The 17,391-nt window shown below is 34.3% G+C and overlaps 1 protein-coding gene across 1 annotated transcript in view; it reads right to left on the bottom strand.

Annotated features, from left to right (window-relative positions):
- LOC110706143 (187-kDa microtubule-associated protein AIR9-like) overlaps positions 1 to 16,742 on the bottom strand; it is a 36,372-nt gene extending 19,630 nt beyond the window's left edge. The window contains exons 1-17 of the mRNA XM_021884050.1: positions 16,562 to 16,742; positions 14,980 to 15,878; positions 13,363 to 13,434; positions 11,668 to 11,733; positions 11,464 to 11,535; positions 11,315 to 11,380; positions 11,133 to 11,195; positions 10,981 to 11,046; positions 9,609 to 9,708; positions 9,423 to 9,524; positions 5,127 to 5,353; positions 4,901 to 5,015; positions 3,485 to 3,605; positions 2,992 to 3,167; positions 1,531 to 1,666; positions 569 to 669; positions 447 to 494 (exon numbers count right to left, since the gene is read on the bottom strand). Coding sequence (XP_021739742.1) covers positions 447 to 494; positions 569 to 669; positions 1,531 to 1,666; positions 2,992 to 3,167; positions 3,485 to 3,605; positions 4,901 to 5,015; positions 5,127 to 5,353; positions 9,423 to 9,524; positions 9,609 to 9,708; positions 10,981 to 11,046; positions 11,133 to 11,195; positions 11,315 to 11,380; positions 11,464 to 11,535; positions 11,668 to 11,733; positions 13,363 to 13,434; positions 14,980 to 15,834 — 2,386 coding nt within the window. The 5' untranslated portion in view covers positions 15,835 to 15,878; positions 16,562 to 16,742. The remainder of the gene's footprint in view (positions 1 to 446; positions 495 to 568; positions 670 to 1,530; positions 1,667 to 2,991; positions 3,168 to 3,484; positions 3,606 to 4,900; positions 5,016 to 5,126; positions 5,354 to 9,422; positions 9,525 to 9,608; positions 9,709 to 10,980; positions 11,047 to 11,132; positions 11,196 to 11,314; positions 11,381 to 11,463; positions 11,536 to 11,667; positions 11,734 to 13,362; positions 13,435 to 14,979; positions 15,879 to 16,561) is intronic.
- Between the last annotated feature and the right edge of the window lie 649 nt (positions 16,743 to 17,391).

The raw sequence follows: 17,391 nt of genomic DNA, 5'->3' as shown, positions 1-17,391 counted from the left end.
ACATTTTCCAAAACTAAGAAAATACATCAATAAAAATCTTACAATCAAAAAAATTACAACATATCAAGGGAACTTAGTATACCAGACACAATTTCAGAGATGATCAACGTGCTGTTAATTTACTCTCTAAATCATGCCCCATGGAATAAATCCAACGTACGAACAACAGTCAACATAAATTAGATAACAATGCATTGCTGGCCCACACAATACGTTGGAAAAGTAATACATCAATATAGCACAAAGAAATGTCTATACGAGCCTCCTTCTTCAACCCCCAGGCTATATATAGAAGATTCAATATAAACGGCAATGATAATACAAAAATTCAAACATGAAAAAGTAGATCAAACATAGCACAAGGAAATATCCACATGAGCCAATTTCTTCACAAACCTCCACATATAACCAGAAGAATCAGAATAAGGAGGTATCTTAGCCATTACCTTGCTTAACTATATCAGAAAACGCAGAAGCAGATTCACCTTCTTTACCTACAAATTGACACAGAGATTAGAATTATAGAAATATATATTAAACTATGCAAGACAATAGAGAGATAGCAGACCCTCAAAATTCACAGGTATATATGTGAAAACCACACGGCAGCCAACATCGTCCCATGTTAAGGTATATTCAGGAGCCCCACTTAATATTAGTTCAGATACCCTGAAGACAAATAATTAGGAAATAATATAAGCTTTTACACCGTTTTCTGTGGCCAAAGAAACAAAAGCTAAGCAATATAGAATGACATTGACTGACGCAATAATAATTTCTGCATCACCTTAACTGTAACAGCTGAAACTTTATACCAGTGAACAAGACAAAATTTGAGCAGAATTTTATCCAATATTTTTTCAATTTTATGTTTTATGATAGAGTACTTGAAATTTAAAAACATAATATAACTAAATGTTCAAACATTATATGACTAGTACGCTGTTAGAGATGAAATGAGGTGAGGTGACAAATGAGTCATTTTGTTTGATCATTTGGATTTGGTTAATATCTGGTGTTTGATTTGGTTACAGTTTAGCCAAGGTAAGTGAACAATTTGTTAGACAAAAGAAAATAATTATCAGTCGCGTTGATTCCCTGATCAGATCGGTTTAGGGTCAATATCATATCAGGTAAAATTGCAGATTAACTATAGGTTTGGGTAGGGCAATCCAAGGTCTGGTTTAGTTCTGTCTGGACAAAGTTCTATGAATGAAGACAGCAAACATCAATCAGGGTGCCATGTTGACCCTGCAGCTCTTCTTAACCCTTTGCTCTAACAACTGCCACCGAATCACACTCATTCAAACACACTAGGCAACATACAGCATCTACGCAAATGAGGTATAAACATACTAATGTCTCATGACAAATTTATAAACTAGACCGACCTGTATATAGAACAATTCATCATTCCTCAAGAAAATATATTTATAAACTAGGCCAATAAAACAACATTCTGGTAATAAGAAAGAATAAACAACTTTTAAAATAATGAACACTCAATAACCACAACTGATATGAGCTAACCTTGTTTCCTTATTGGCACGCAGCCACTCATACTTGCTAGGACCTTCTCTTCCTCCAAAGTAATCTCCAACACCCTTTATAGTGTTGCCTTCAACATAATCTCCAATTATCCGTAAATTAGAGACTGATGGAGGAGCTGACCATTGATAATGATCATAGTCAGACAACTATAACTATTATATTTCTCTAAATTTCATACACCAAGAAAGAAACAGGATTATTATGATCCCAAACGAATACTAAAACATAACCAGACAGTAACATGCATCAATCAAATGCATTCAAAATATCCGGCTAAAGAAAAATCAACTCTAGTTGAATGAAGTATGCTAACAGTCAAACAGCTGGGATAAACATGCACATCCAGATCTTGCAAGGGTGAATGTCTCCTAAATTGCACCTCGTTTCAATACAGTATGCTTAAATATTAGAAAGCAAATATGCTTGTGTTGAGAGTAAATCCCAAAAAAAAAAAAAAAAAAAAAAAAAAGTAATAGATAGTCCCAAAAAAATTAAAAAAATAAATAAAATAAAAAAGAATAAAATTCTTTCTTGAGATGGGTCCACACTCCACACTATATATAATGTTTTACTTTTCTTCCTTTTATTTGTTTTCATCTTCTCTCTACTCAATTAAACCATTATGGTTCCCACTTTCTCTCACCTCAATTAAAAAACAATAAACAGTACTAGCTACTTTATTTTCATATTCACTTATTCTCAACATAAAAAGTTCCCAACACCAAAGCTCTCCTAAAACCATGTGCCTGAGAGAAATAAGAAGCTTTTTGTGGGGCAGAGGGGATAGATAATAAATAACAGTTGAACATAAGATATATACCATTCACGTAGCTACAAGAACAACAAATTTAGCAATATTAAATTAACTAATATGAAGATAACAACACCAGTTACACCACATGATCTTCCAAAACTACATGATTGTAACAACACAGCATGTCTATTCTTAGTCCCACTTCAGTATTCTCCATCATAGAACACAACGTAGTCTCTGTTAACACTCAACACTTATTATCTATAACTCGCCTTCTCTGACTTTTGTTTACACTATATACAGGAAAGTTAAGAAAATGTTCTCTTGGGACGAGAGAATCACCCTACCGAGTGCAAACAAATGTATAGTGCCCATATCAGATAAATCTCTTCAACATACAACAGATTAAGCATTTATATACATCCATGTGAGCTTGCTAAATGCTACTAAAGTATTTTAGTCTCAGGATGTAGCCAAAAGAACATATTAGAGGAGCAATGCAGTTACAGTGAAAAGCCAATGAATCAATCCAATTTTGCTTGTAATTACCAATTCATAGTATTGCGAAAAGATCAGAAAGATACAAATAAACTAAACAGAACAGGAACAAAAGAGTATTATTCATAATGCACAATTATTCAAAAAGTAACAAAGTTGCACAATTAGCGGATTAAAAGCTCATGCACCTGATTTTACATAATCAGTGATGGCATACTGAGGTTCTCCTTTGGTACCTTCAGCTGTTACCGGAGTGTACATAAAAACTAAACTTGAATCAACATCATCTATAGTCAATTGATATTCAGCTTCTTCAGCTCCATGAATTACTGCAGGGCTGCTGTTCCATTTTCTCCTTAACCAACTGTGAGATTGTGAATTTATTATACAAGTAAAATCAAATGGCAATTGCTGATCCATGAGTCAGAAATTTTATAATAGCACTACTGTGCAACAGTCATGCAACGATGGTTCAATATTTTGCTTCATAGGTAAAATCACAAATCTATGGGATCAGCTATACCATCAGCCTTTTTCCAACAAAAACAGAAACACCTCCTCTCAATACAAGACAAATTTTGGGTCTCTTAACAACTACTTTGTAGAAAGCGTCTTAATAGATCAAAGCTTGGAATTAACAGTGGAATGGAATATTAGAAAATTAATGCAAATAAATTTCACCTGGAGACACCTTTTCCAGGAGTCCCACCACACCAAGCAACCTCAGCACAGCCCTTAAGGATGTTTCCCTCAACAAGGTCACCACGCACATCAAGATTCAAGACCTTTGGACATCCAGTTCCTTCAAGGACAGTAGATATTCAGTGAGCAACAGCAATAATATCAGATTATCAGTCACCAAATAGTTTGATGTTCATATTTAAATGACTACTTCATTGATGCACATATGATACCACATTTCATACTGTAAATAACTAACACATTTGCCTTACAAATATACTTCATTTTTTTAAGTTGTAAAATATTGACTTTTGACATCATCCATATACCTCACTTTGACCATCATTGCCATCGGTTATTTATATATTAAGAATGAAAGTTATGAACTTATGTTGGATCTTAATTTGTCTCAGCGTATAGTTTAGTTGTAACATGTTGAATATTGACATCATCCACATACCTCACTTTGACCACCATTGCCATTCGTTATTTATAAATTAAGAAAGACATGTACTTATGCTGCAAAATGTTGAATTTTGACATCATCCATATACCTCACTTTGACCATCATTGCCATTGGTTATTTAGAAATAAAGAATAACAGTTATGTACTTATGTTGGATCTTAATCTGTCTCAGCCTATAAGTACAAATAATCAACTTTTTGTAATAATTACTAGCAAACATTCACAATATTAAGGATCAAAATTATACATGGGTCAGTGCTCATAATCATAATGGAACTAAAATAACAGATTAAGTACATATCTGGCAACAATAGACTTTCAACCTTTGTAAACATCCACCAATGTCTCCTCTAAAATCCTACACTTCAGATAGTAACCAATTAAAATATTATCTAAAAACCCAATGAAAAGAACAACACATCAAGCCATTTCCAAGCCTAAACCAATCTATAATCCGAATGAACAATCACGAAAGATCACTATAAAGCAACTACCAAAACCCTCCCAAAAGCCAACACAATGACATCAAAAATCACAGCCCTCCACTTCTAAGGCCACCTTCACCGGCACCTTCTGCAACCGAGTGCTACTAATACTGCTCCTATAAAATTTTATTTCCTTCATTTAGTTGAAACATATAAAATTATTTCATTAATGGGAAACAAGTGACGACGAATGTAGCACAGAAATTCCATCTCCTTCCAAAAATAATTTATCTTTGCAGCATTTAATTCACAGAAACCTATCTACTATCATTGAATGATTATAGGCAAGGCTTTACAACTCAGATCAACAGAATATTATTTTCTCCTGCTAAGCATCATTACTAGATGTGGAAACAAGAAATATTCAAGATTGGAACCAATAACTTTGCAAATAGTTTAATAATTAACAATCCAAGTTGTAAAATTTATAAAGCACAAAATACAACTATAAAAAAATTGACACACCAGGAGAGACTTGTGAAGAAATTGCAAAAATTGGAGGGTATTCTGTCTCCCCAAATACAGGAATGCATTCAACCTTCAAGTACTTCTCAACTTCATCATGCTTTGGACAGTAGACCTGTCAGAGAGACCAAATGATCAAGCAGAGGCAACAACACACCATTTACAAATCAAAGATTTATTTGGGATCCTCAAGTGTTAAACTGTTAAAGAGAGAAAAGCATATTACCTCAGAAATGGCATCAGGAATCGCCTTGAAATTTGAAAGAACCCCTTCTCCGACATACCATTGATATTTTAATACCAAGTTCGAGTCATTCCCATGGTCTTGAAGGAAAATAAAGTGGCAGCGGCAAGCATCTTCCTCAAAAGGCAGATCAATTGATGCTTCCTTGAGGAGGAATCCTGGGGGCAGTTGATCCCTCCATTGTTCAACGAGGAAGTCAAAAGTTGAGTCTGCAAAAAAAAATATATAATGCAATATTCAGTAAACTGTAGATAAATAGAAAACTTAATATTACACTTACTTCCCTTTTCTGGTGGAATACCAGTGCTTTGTAATTTTTGGATAAGGACCGCAGATAATGTTAAAAAAGCTCTCAGGCATATAATTTCAATGAAAATCATATGGCTTGCCAGCATAGTCTGCAAATTTGAAGAGTAAGTAACCAACTACTTCATTTTGTCATTAGGTACTATCTTTTTGGCACTTAAGTTTTTATATGAAATTAATTAAGTTCAACCGTGAAGTGAAACGCTATAACAGCTCAAGAGTGGGATTCAAAAACAAATGGATTGCAGACATGTGGAGAGTAGTTCCTTTGACTATTCGGCGGTGTACATGGAAGGAAAAGAATCCACAGATTTCTTAGAGGAAATCCTTGTCACTCCATATGAATTGTTATATTTGAGGATCTTGTATAGTTGATGACTTGATGTTGTCGAGCACTTCAGCAAAAGCATCACTATCTTGAATCAAGAGCGCTCATGAATAATTCTATCAAAAAAGGAACAGTTTTGTCCACAGGTTCTTAAGAAAAAGAAAATTTGTCACTGTTCTTGGGAGATAAATATCCTCAACCCTAGCTCTACTCCTTTTTTGGAGGGTCAACACCCTTTTATGCCCCTAACAAATTCTTTATTACCCGTCCAAAAAAAAGTATAAATCACACTGCACTGTAAGACAAACTACAGGCAACTCAGTCCTAGTATCAGGAGGGATCATATGCAAGGGAGTACCCCTTTCTCTGAACCACGTTTCATCTCCCACAAAAAAAAAAAAAAAAAAAGTATCACTCTACTTTACGCAAGGCCCAATTTGTAAAGAGTTGAATTATACAAGGGATATCACAATTAGATACAATCTTCAGAATCCATGGTTAGGTAAGTTCACAATTTTAGTGGGATTGGTTAAGGGAGCTCCATTGCATGTTTAAACCTGTAGCACTTTTTTCATTTACTTACAAACCAATATATTTGGAAAGCCAAGTTGAAGATTTTACATGGACACATGCTTGTTTTGGATAGACAACCAATTTTGAAAAACTACAGGAAACTGTTCGTTATGATAAACAGTATAAATGGAAATTAGATAAACTGTTATCCCCAATGTCCATTGTTTATACCTTGGTAGTGAACTAGTGATGACTCTAAATTGTGAAACAGCTTCCTTTGTAGAACAGGTTATTTCCAATTTTGGAGATCAGTTGAATGTCCACAAGTTTTAAGACTTTAAGAGTCAATATGACATAAACCCGTCTTGCTTATTTCTTTATGGGGTTATGATAATAGATTAAGCACAAATAATTTTTTCTTAAACTTTTAAAGAGATTTAGAGATTCTCTTTACACATGCCCAATCTATTTTTCCTTCTAACATTTGTTTGACATCACTGGGAAAATAAAGGAGACCTTGATTATCCAGAAGTTGTCTCATTGCTAATTTTACAGTAACTAGGGTGGCCTACGCGCGTGATGCGCGCGGAGGGGCTAGCTCTTACGGAGAAGTTGTATTGGCGTGTGTTTACACCTTTGGTTTCGGTGGTAGTTTTTAATACGTACTATTTGATTTATGTGCTTATGTGGTGGCTTTGATGAAGGGATTGAAAGCGCACCTAAACCTTTTATGACGAATATATTTTTAACCCTCTAAAGTTAGAGGGTATTATTCCAAAATTACTATTAAATTATATTTAATTGATTTGCATCCCTTCATATCATATTATTATCCCTTCATATCTTAAGTGGCAATTGTTAATTTAGAACTCTTAATTGATTTGCATGTTTCAATAATACTTTGTATACTATTTCTAGCGTGGTTTTTTTTCAGATGATTTTTTTGTGAGCTTAGGTCATATGGAGTAATAATATGTGAAATGTTGCAGCTATAAACTTAAAAATGTAAGTTCTTTAATGTTCTACGACCATCTAACATATATACTACCTCTTTTTTTTTTATGTGCAACTTTTGCCATTTTAGTCCGCTCACTAATATGTGCAACTTTCTTTTTTCTTTCTATTTTTAGTAAAAAAAAACCCTAAAAATTACAAATTTTCCCTTTCTTAAAAATTCAAATTTTCTTAATGTTACCCTTATTTTATTTTAAACACAATAACTTTTTTGTCTAATCTAAAATAATTAACCTAATTTTACCCACCCATTTACTCATCTCTCTACCCACCAACCACCACCCATTCACCCTCTTCATCTCTTTCACCTTCACCCTTCATCTCTTTCACCCTCCTCCCTCAAGAGTCACGACCACCGCCCCTCCCACCACCATTCTCTCTCCTCCTTCACAACCACTTTCACCCTCCTCCCTCGAGAGTCACGACCACCGCCCCTCCCACCACCATTCTCTCTCCTCCTTCACAACCACCTTCCATCCCACCCACCGGCTTTCTGGATTATTTTTTTTCGATTTTCTGATTTTCGATTTTCGGGTCCTCGTTCTTCTTCTTCATTCAGTAACTGGTAGATCTCACTCTTTCCCTCTCTTCTTTTTTTTTTGTACGGTGTTTTAATTTATCCGATCTTAATTTAGATCGGAATTTTTGTGTTCTGTATTTCTAGAATTTGGTTTCTTCGATCGATTTTGAGGTTTGTTGTTATTCAATTTTTTTTTTTATTTTGTTTTCACTACGATCTGAAAACTTTGGATTAACATTCTGTTTCTTTCTTTGATTTTTGAAATTTTTAATTTTGTTTTTTTTTTAATTCGAGTTATTATTTTGAGGTTAACTTTGGATTGAATTGAGTGTTGTTTTGATGGATCTGTGTGTATAGTTGAGAGTGTTTGGGTGGTCCGGGTTAGAGGTGAGTTTGGGTGGTGGGGTGGTCTGGGTTTGAGGGGTGGGTGGTCTGGTTTGGAGGTGGTTAGGGGTGGTGGTGGAGGGGAATGATAGATTTCTGGGTTTTTTGGTTAGGGAGGGGGCTGCCGGAAAAAGGAGGGAAAGACGTGAGGGTGGTGGTGGTTTCGGGGGGGTTGGTTGTGGCGGTTTCGTGGGGGTGGTAGTGGTGGTGGTGAAGGCGGCGGTGGTTTTGGTGAAGGCGGCGGTGGTGGTGGCTGGGCATGGTGGTGGCAGTGGGTGGTTTGATTTATTAACCAAACATTCTCTCTCCACCTTAATTACATACTCCTATAATATATTAATCACCATTATACTTTCTTAATCTTTGCCCTTCAATCTTTTGCCTCGTGAACTGCAACTTGTGTCAAAGTTGCACATAAAAAAAAACGGAGGTAGTATATATATATATATATATATATATATATATATATATATATATATATATATATATATATATATATATATATATATATATATATATATATATATATATAATACTAAAGCAACAATCACTTAGTATTATTTTTCCTCTTAAATTCCTTCATTTTCTCTCCCATAATTAATACCATTTTTTTCTATCATCAATTTCCCTTGATTTTAGGATTTTTAAGTTCTTTATCCTCTTGATAACGTCTGCTCAAATATCACTATTTAATATGAATCCCATTCACAATCCCATAACGTTGTTTATGTGCCATCAAATAATGTAAATTTCAAAAGCTAAACCTTAACAATAGTTGCAGTTAAACGACGACAAGATTGTAAATAAGAAGAGTAACCACGAAGGAGTAAAAATAAACAATCTCTTGGTAATAAACAGTCTCTTTGTACATAAAGTTTTTTTTTTTCTTTTTAAATAATAATAATAACATATGAAGTATAAAGCATTAGAAGTTTTTTTTATTCAAAAAAAAAAAAAGCATTACAAGTTTTTTGTTAAGAAAAAAAACTTTGATTTAATTGATGATATGTTTAATGAAAAAAAAACATTAGATATATTAATGAGGGTAAAAATGTAAATACACATTTTTGTACATATTTTTGTTCACAGTTCTGAGGGTGGTATAGTTGGTAGCACACTATTCCTAAGAGTTATCTTATACTTTTTATAAGGTAGGGATTCTAAGTTGGTATTAACTTGATCCATAACTGATCATATACCTTAGAAAACCAACCTGCAGCACAGTCCGGAGAGCAAAATTCCCAACCATCCCTTATGCAGAGGGCAGTACACGTAGGGTAGTGCTTAGCAATTGTGATTTCTTCCTTAGACAGGTCTGAAACAAACAGTAAAAATTATTGAAATGAGAGAAATTTTATCACAATAGTGATCAATTTCTTGTATAAGGGAAAACACTGACCTTTGTCATTAAACTTCTTTAACGTAGGACCAACAAGCAAAATGGATGCTGCTTCTATATGAGGCATCCGAAGGATCGGGTTCTCCTCGACTCTTAAGTGCTGCACCATGTGAGTGAAAAAAGAGGAAAACACATATTTAAAAAAATAAAAAAAAGAGGATTATGTTAAGTTCATTATGAAACAAAAATATATTAAGAACATTATGAAACAAAAATTAAGAACATTATGAAAAAACAAGGTATATGTAATTTACTAAGTTCTACAATTAAACTTATATTTTGATCCAACTTATGCACGTAACTATATAAAGGTTTCATTTAACTTAATAAATAATATACGTGTAAGGGAAGCTTTTCCAAGAAAGACACATTAAGTTTTAATTTAGCTTATATGAATTCGTATGCAATAAGTTGAGGTAAAACAAAATAGGGTAAGAGATGTGAATAAATTAAACTTTATTCTCGTTGAACAAGAACATTAGGATCATTGGTTTGTACACATGAAGGGAAGGAGAATGAATTCAAGAAAGGCAAACAAGGAGAAAGGAAAGACAAACCCCTAAATTTTACATCGTGTTTGTTTTAAGATGAGATAGGGATGAACAAGATCTGCTTCCCTTCTCTTTTTTTCACACGAACCACCAGCACCACCAAGCTCCATCAGACCCTCACTACTGCACAACCCAACCTACACCACCCTACACAGCTACACCGTTACACAACATACTACCACCTTACACCATAACGCAACCCACTACCATCAGCAGCACCCCCACAGCACCACGAAACACCACCACACCGTGCAGCATCACCCCAAATACTAATATTAACCAAATAAACAAGAGTAGAAAAGAGGAGACGACATCTGAGGACGACAATTGAGATTGGAGATTTGGAAACCGAATCAAGGAAACAAAGAAAGAAAAGGAAGAATAGATGCCAAAGGTAAAAAACCAGAGGTAGTGAGCTAGTGTTATTGGTGATTTATGGTTTTAAGGGTGTCAGAGGAAAGAAAATGGAAATTTTTGGAGGTGGGGCATTTTGGGGGTAAGTCGAAATGAAACAGGGTAAAGGGGAATGACATATTTGGCCCAACAAACAACAAAGGTAATCAGACCATCTATTTTCCCTTACCCTTTTTCAATACCCCCCATGCTATACACCTAATTAAAGTATGACTCTTGGATATAAGTCAAAATTCCCGAATCTTTATATTTTAATAACTTGTGTGATGCAAGAAACCCCAGCAATGCATTGGCTGAAAAACTAGCACTACAATATAGCACAATACAACCCGAATGACCAGGGGTTACTAATGCTACTAACAAAGAAAGATAGCTCTTTTCAAAGAGGGTAATGATAGAAAGCTAACCTCAAGAGATGGTAAATGTGGGAAACCCTTGAGAGATGATATTTTGTTTTTGCTTGCAGCTAACACCTGAAGAGAGTTACAAGCAGCTTCAACAGCTAAATATAAACATGAAGAATAGAAAGCCAAAATTTTATCATTTTGCAAAAGCAGACCTGTAGCCGAGGTTGACTCGCCATAGAGAGAGACTTCAATTTATTTTGAGCGACGGAGAGAAACTGTAAAAAGGAAAAGAAAACAAGAAAAGCAATTCAGAAAAAGTGAAGTAAGATAAACAACGCAGCAATCATGAAGTGTAAACAAGTGCAATATAACGTATATTGAATCAAGAGACAACCTCCAAATTAGGAAGCTCTGGGAGGCTTGAAAGTGATGTTATTTGATTCCCAGCAAGATAAAGTTGCTACATGAAACATAGAGACTTTTCAAGAGCATGCCAAATAGATTCGTATAAAACAAGTACATGATAAAAAGTCTAATTAAGACCTGTAGGACTTGGCAGTTCCCAAGTGGTTCGAATCCAAGCCCTTTAAATTCGTTGAAACTCAAATCAAGAACCTGGTCATTATAAACAACATCAAAATAGTTGCACATAATATTGCAATAGAACACAGTGAAGTTGAATAAGCTTTATAAGGTAATTGGTTAACAAAGTTGTGCCGAGAAACCAATAAAAAATAATAAACTGACCTTAACTCTTTTTAGTATTTCAATGCCTTCTAACGAAGATAATAAATTGTCCCTGAGATAAACGAACTGCCAAAAAATTACACCAATGGGTAAGATATTAAGGTACTCTCTAGTAGTATATACATTGCTTTTCATACATAGACAACTGCCCCCTTGATTTCCATCTTAAGAGAGGCCAAGGAAACACCTGTTCGTAGTTTGTGAAAGGCAACAGACTGATTTGGAGGACCAACAATATAATAACCACAACAAAAAGAGAAAGTAATACTCAAAAAAAAAAAACAGAGCTCAGAGGGACCACTCTTGTAGTCTTGTACCCCCATTCGACGGGCTGCTTTTTTGTCCTTTTTCCTCTTAGGTTTTTCATTTTAATCTTAGTCTTTCATTTGTAATCGAAGGGCTATAATTTAAGAACTCTAGCTTTTTGTAATACCCCTATAAATAGGGTGATATTTGTCGTTTGGACATCTTTTTGCTTAATTGAAACCAATTGAGGTTTTCTCTCTCCTCTATCTTTGTGATTGATATAATCTTGGTAATTGCTCCTTAAATCTTTGCTTTACTTGGTGTTGGCTAGGATTAAGAGTTACATTAAGCTTTATGGTTCATTGCTACTTCATTTCATGTTGTCAATTATTGTTCACCTTCCTCACTAATTATTGGAAAATCAACAAACCCTAGGTTAGTCATATCAAAATATAGTTAGTTAATCAAGATATCTTAGGTTTTAACCATATATATGCCATGAATGAGATTAATCAAGAATATAAGGTTACCAAAGAAATTAAGTTTTTTTTTAGTTTACCAAAGAGAAAGTGCAATTTCATGAGGTTACCAATGAGAATTTCCCTTTTTTTGACATAAAAATTTCAAGGGGCAACTACTACAGCAATTCATCTAGCAAAACAAATACCTTGAATAGTGGTTTTACCTGGCAGGCTAGCAAAACCGCTATCTCACATAAAAATAAATGAAGATGTAAAGTAGTTTAATTTTTACATCAAATAAACTACTTGAGGTGTAAATAGTTTATTTAGATGGTGGTTTATTTTTTATTGTGGATTCACCTTATGCTCCCGCATAAGATCCCATTATTTTTTTATTAACACTTGCAATGTGGAAAAAACCCGCCTTCAAAAGAAGGTTCCATATTTAAGAGATAAAGGCTGAATTGAGCTACTACCTCTGCATCTTATCAGTTGCAACAAAAGGGTATTATTAGTGAGACACATTAAAATTCCTTTGTTGCAACTAATAAGAAAGGGAGGTAGTAGTTAAATATTGTATCTCCACACAAAGTTTTACCAAGCTGGTCAATAGCCAATTAACCTCTGCAAACAAGATTACAGAGAAAGAAATGTAATTTTCAAACTGAAAAAAATGGCAAAATTGGTATCTTTGCTTAAGGAAGCTTACGAAGCCATTTTAAGCCATTCACTCCGATAAATCATTAAATCTAAAGAGTTTCACACATATCTATCTATATGTCTAGAGCAAAGTATCAAACTATTCTACCCCATTAGCACCAAATTCAAGAAATTGTAAATTTGTAACTTAGCGTTGGAGCTTACATCAAATATATAAACAGTGCATGCACAATTTTTATGATACTATGTCAAATATAGGTATTAAAGAGAAAGTAAGACAATTTTCATTGTATGCCATCTTAGAAGGAATTTATTATAAGAAAAGTACCTCTAAATTTTGAGACAAATTCACACCACTTGCGTTCAGGCTACGGATCCTCAAACCTCTCAGATCTAGCCTCTAAAACCACAACATGAAGCAACCATCAAGCAAAAAGCATGTTAATATTGTCACCACGGGATAAGAGAAATACTAAAGCATTGGAAAGAAGAAATAAATAAGTGAGAAGGACAAATCCTAGAAAATAACTAAGTAAAATGCACTAACGGGAATCTACTCTATTCTACTTAAACTGAATGAAAAAGTAGAAATAGATAATCTACTAATAACTTGTAACAAGAACACATTATTAAAGAATAGAGTGTTATAAAAATTCACAAAGAGGAACACAAGAGGATAAGTAGTCCTCTTGGAGAAAAACTTTTAAACATATAATTTACAAGTTAAATTCATAGCTAACTATAATAGAATCACAAATATGCTTAACTTTAACAGACAACAAAAAATGATTATGCATGGAATGACGTTAACAATATGGATAATTGGCATGTATTTCTCATAATTTGTAACCTTTGCTTCCCCCTAAACCACACCAAAAAAAAAACACTCAAACCCCACCAATTAATCTCCATCAATAGCTCTGTGTGACTTTCTTAGTTGCTTTCTATCCTTCTTCATTCTGGCCAACAGCAACCCTAACTTGAATTCTAGCTTAACCATCTAATATTTCATCACCAATCCCACTACCAAAAATCAACCATTGTATGCCCAACCATAGACGCAAAACAACAATCAATTGATTACTATCATTACTGGGCTCAACACCGTCATTTTGCACATGGAGATGTTAGATTATAAACTCACAAAGTAGTTCCTTCTTTTTCGTGACTTGACTCCATTCCCTATATCACCAATGAGCACCAGATGCTCAATTACCATAATATAGTCACTAGTTCTTTCCTTTTTTTTTTTTTTTTTTTTTTACATAGTTTTGTGATTTTTCTACAGTTTCTTTATGAGTTTAAGAGGGATTACCTTTAATTGTGGGTGTTAGGGTGTATTATGTAGATTCATCTGAGAAACCGACTATCTCTCACTATAGTTCGATCTCAAAACCTTGTCATGGGAGGCTATACCCTCCATATTGGTTGGATCCTTTACAAATGCACCACCAAAATATCAACAAACCATCTTCCACGTTTCATTAAACCAAACTTTCTCCGTCCTCCATATCTAAGTTAAGAGAGCACTTTGACATCAAAAGATTAAACCTTGCTCATTCCAAACAAAGCTAATGATTTTACACCAAAAAAAAAAATGTCCATTCTGTATCCCGCAATAGCTCATCAACAAGCAATTTTTTTAGTCTTCTACCAAGTACTGTTTTTATCTTCCATAGACATAGTGCATCAATTTGTAAATAATTTACCATGAAAGAATGAGTTCAGATAATTTCATAAATATTTAATATATAATTCTGCTAAAATCATGAAGCACTATCATACCCAACTACAGGCAACCTAACTTGTAGGATAGATAGAGTCTAACAATTATAGGAATAGGACCCTGACTGTGATCATGTTGCGAGCTTCTACAAACAGACACATGCAGTATGCAGGCACAAATAGCAACTAGACTGCAACTAAAGCAATAATAGCAACTTACCACATCATCCCCAGCTTTGGTCTCTACTTGTGGCAGAACTATGAAATGAGAATCCTGGCAATCAGAGGTTGCTGCCTTCTTTCGACCAGATGAGCTTGAACTCTGGTCCCGTGAAGCTGACACGGTACCTTTTCTGAATCCACTACTTACAGATGGAGACCGAGCCAAAGGTGAAGAAAGCTTGGTACTTTTCTTCAATCCACTTGATACTGAAGGGGATTGAACTGACTGTGTAGAGTTCTTTGACACTAACTTTTTGGCAGTGCTGCTTGCTGTACTATCAACTGAAGGAGAAGAATGAAACTTACTGGTTGAGGAACCTATAGCACGTGTAAATGACAACTTGTTATCAGAATCATTCTTACTCAAACTAGAGCTTGTAGACATCTTCGAAGTTCTAGCCCCAGGTGAAATTGGCCCTGACATTTTTGTCTCTCTGATACCCATTTTGCTAATACTCTTACCAACATCAGAAACCTTGGACGTCCTGGTTTCTGGTAATGATCGCCGTACTGGCTCTGAAACAGAAGGACCAGCAGTTTTTCTTCCCACCAAACCAGAACCAGACTGCTGCTTTTTTGCAGGAATAGACTGCTTTTCACCCAACCCACCAGTGCTACTTCTTCTTGCCCTTACAGGTACCACATTGGGACTTTGTGGACTCCCACTTACACGTGATTTAGCCACACCTGTTTTCAAACCTAAACTACTCCTTGCTTCTGATCTCCTATTACTCGACCCAACAGCTGCTTTCGTCACTTCCACAGCTTTTTCACCACCGTCAGCAGAACCATTGCATAGTTCCTCCATCACTTCAGTCATCAATGGCTGAGATTGCACAATAGGATCCTCCATTTAAGACCAGAACAAAACCTCCAAGAATGTGTCGAGCAATCCTTCTAGCAGAAATGAACAAGTTACACACTACCCAAATCAATCCATTGCAACACCGACATTATTAATTTAACTATTAATCGGTTTGGTAGGTTTGAGTAATGCACCATTTCAAACCAACCACATTTGTCTTTTAGGTCATTAACAATAAACCCCGTCCCACACTCAAGAATAACAACAGGAAATCCCACCAATACAATTTTGTATACCAAATAATAATACTACTTCCGTTTCATATTATTTTGCAACTTTGGAATTTATTATATCTCACAAATAATACACCAAAGTTGCAAATAAAATAAAATGAAAGTATTATAACGATTGTTCCTAACAACTCATCTCCATGTCCACCCGGCCTGGCTGAGGAAAATAGGTCCATTTTCATAGTTTCATCCTAACATTTTATAGTTATACAGAAAATCCAGCAACACATTAGCAACCAAATTCAACTCAATTATCAAATTAAGCTCAAAAAATCGCATAAAATTCTTCTCACTTAACACTAGCAACTCAAAATGCCGATAACAAAATCGCTGATTAAAATCTTTCATAACTTGAATAACTAAAACGAAAAGTTCAACAGTTCAACCCTAAATTGACTATATATTATACTAACAATTGTGTGAAACTAAACACTAGATTGTGAAACCGACATTCAATTGTTACAAAAATGAAATAAAATTATTACCTTGGAAGTTGTTTCAGTAGAAGAGAGAAAGCTTAGAAAGCCGCTTCAATGGAGAATTCAAAGTACGCTTTAATGGAGGAGAGAGAAAAGGAGAGTGAAAGTGAATGAAGCTTTAAAGATTTAAAAGTGGAAGAAAGAAAGAAATTATTAAAGACAAGTAATTCTTCCGTTTTGATTTTGGGACCCATTACAATGCAAGGAGGAGAGAGAGGGTAAAAGCAAGTTAGTTGGATAATCCATGCTTAGATTCTTTAATGAAATTATTAAAAATTAAAGAAAAAGATTGGTCCTTAATTTAAAAAAATAACGGGGAGTGTGGGAGGGTAATATTCCCTCCAATGAAATTTCGAAGTAGATTGTCGCTTTGTGTAAAAAACTAATTTAAAACTTTAAACCCTGTGCAATAATAAAAAAAAAAATTAAGGAGTAATAATTATATAAAAAATAATAGTGAATAGATTGATCAAGTATTAACATGCCTGAAATATATTAAAAACCGCAAACATATGATAAAAAATATTTAAATATATAATAGTTATATAGTGCAAGTTGATATTTTAGGAAGTTTACTTTAGAATTTATATAAAACAAGCTATGAGACACACGCACAATGCGTGTGCATTATAAGAAATTTATATGGCTCGATTTTCCCTTTTTCATGAAATATTATTAACCTTATTCTAATTAAAAAAAATTTAATTAAAAAAGTATTAGTGCGTTTAAAAATTGATGAAATTATGGAGGCAATAGAAGGATATGACTTCCCTAAAAAAAATATAGAACTGTAGTTTTTTTTTTCTTTTAAAAAGAAATAGGTAGCTTTTAATTTT

The sequence above is a fragment of the Chenopodium quinoa genome, unplaced genomic scaffold, assembly GCF_001683475.1.
Source record: "Chenopodium quinoa cultivar QQ74 unplaced genomic scaffold, ASM168347v1, whole genome shotgun sequence".
Classification (NCBI taxonomy): Eukaryota; Viridiplantae; Streptophyta; class Magnoliopsida; order Caryophyllales; family Amaranthaceae; genus Chenopodium; species Chenopodium quinoa.
This window is presented reverse-complemented; position numbering and strand designations above follow the sequence as displayed.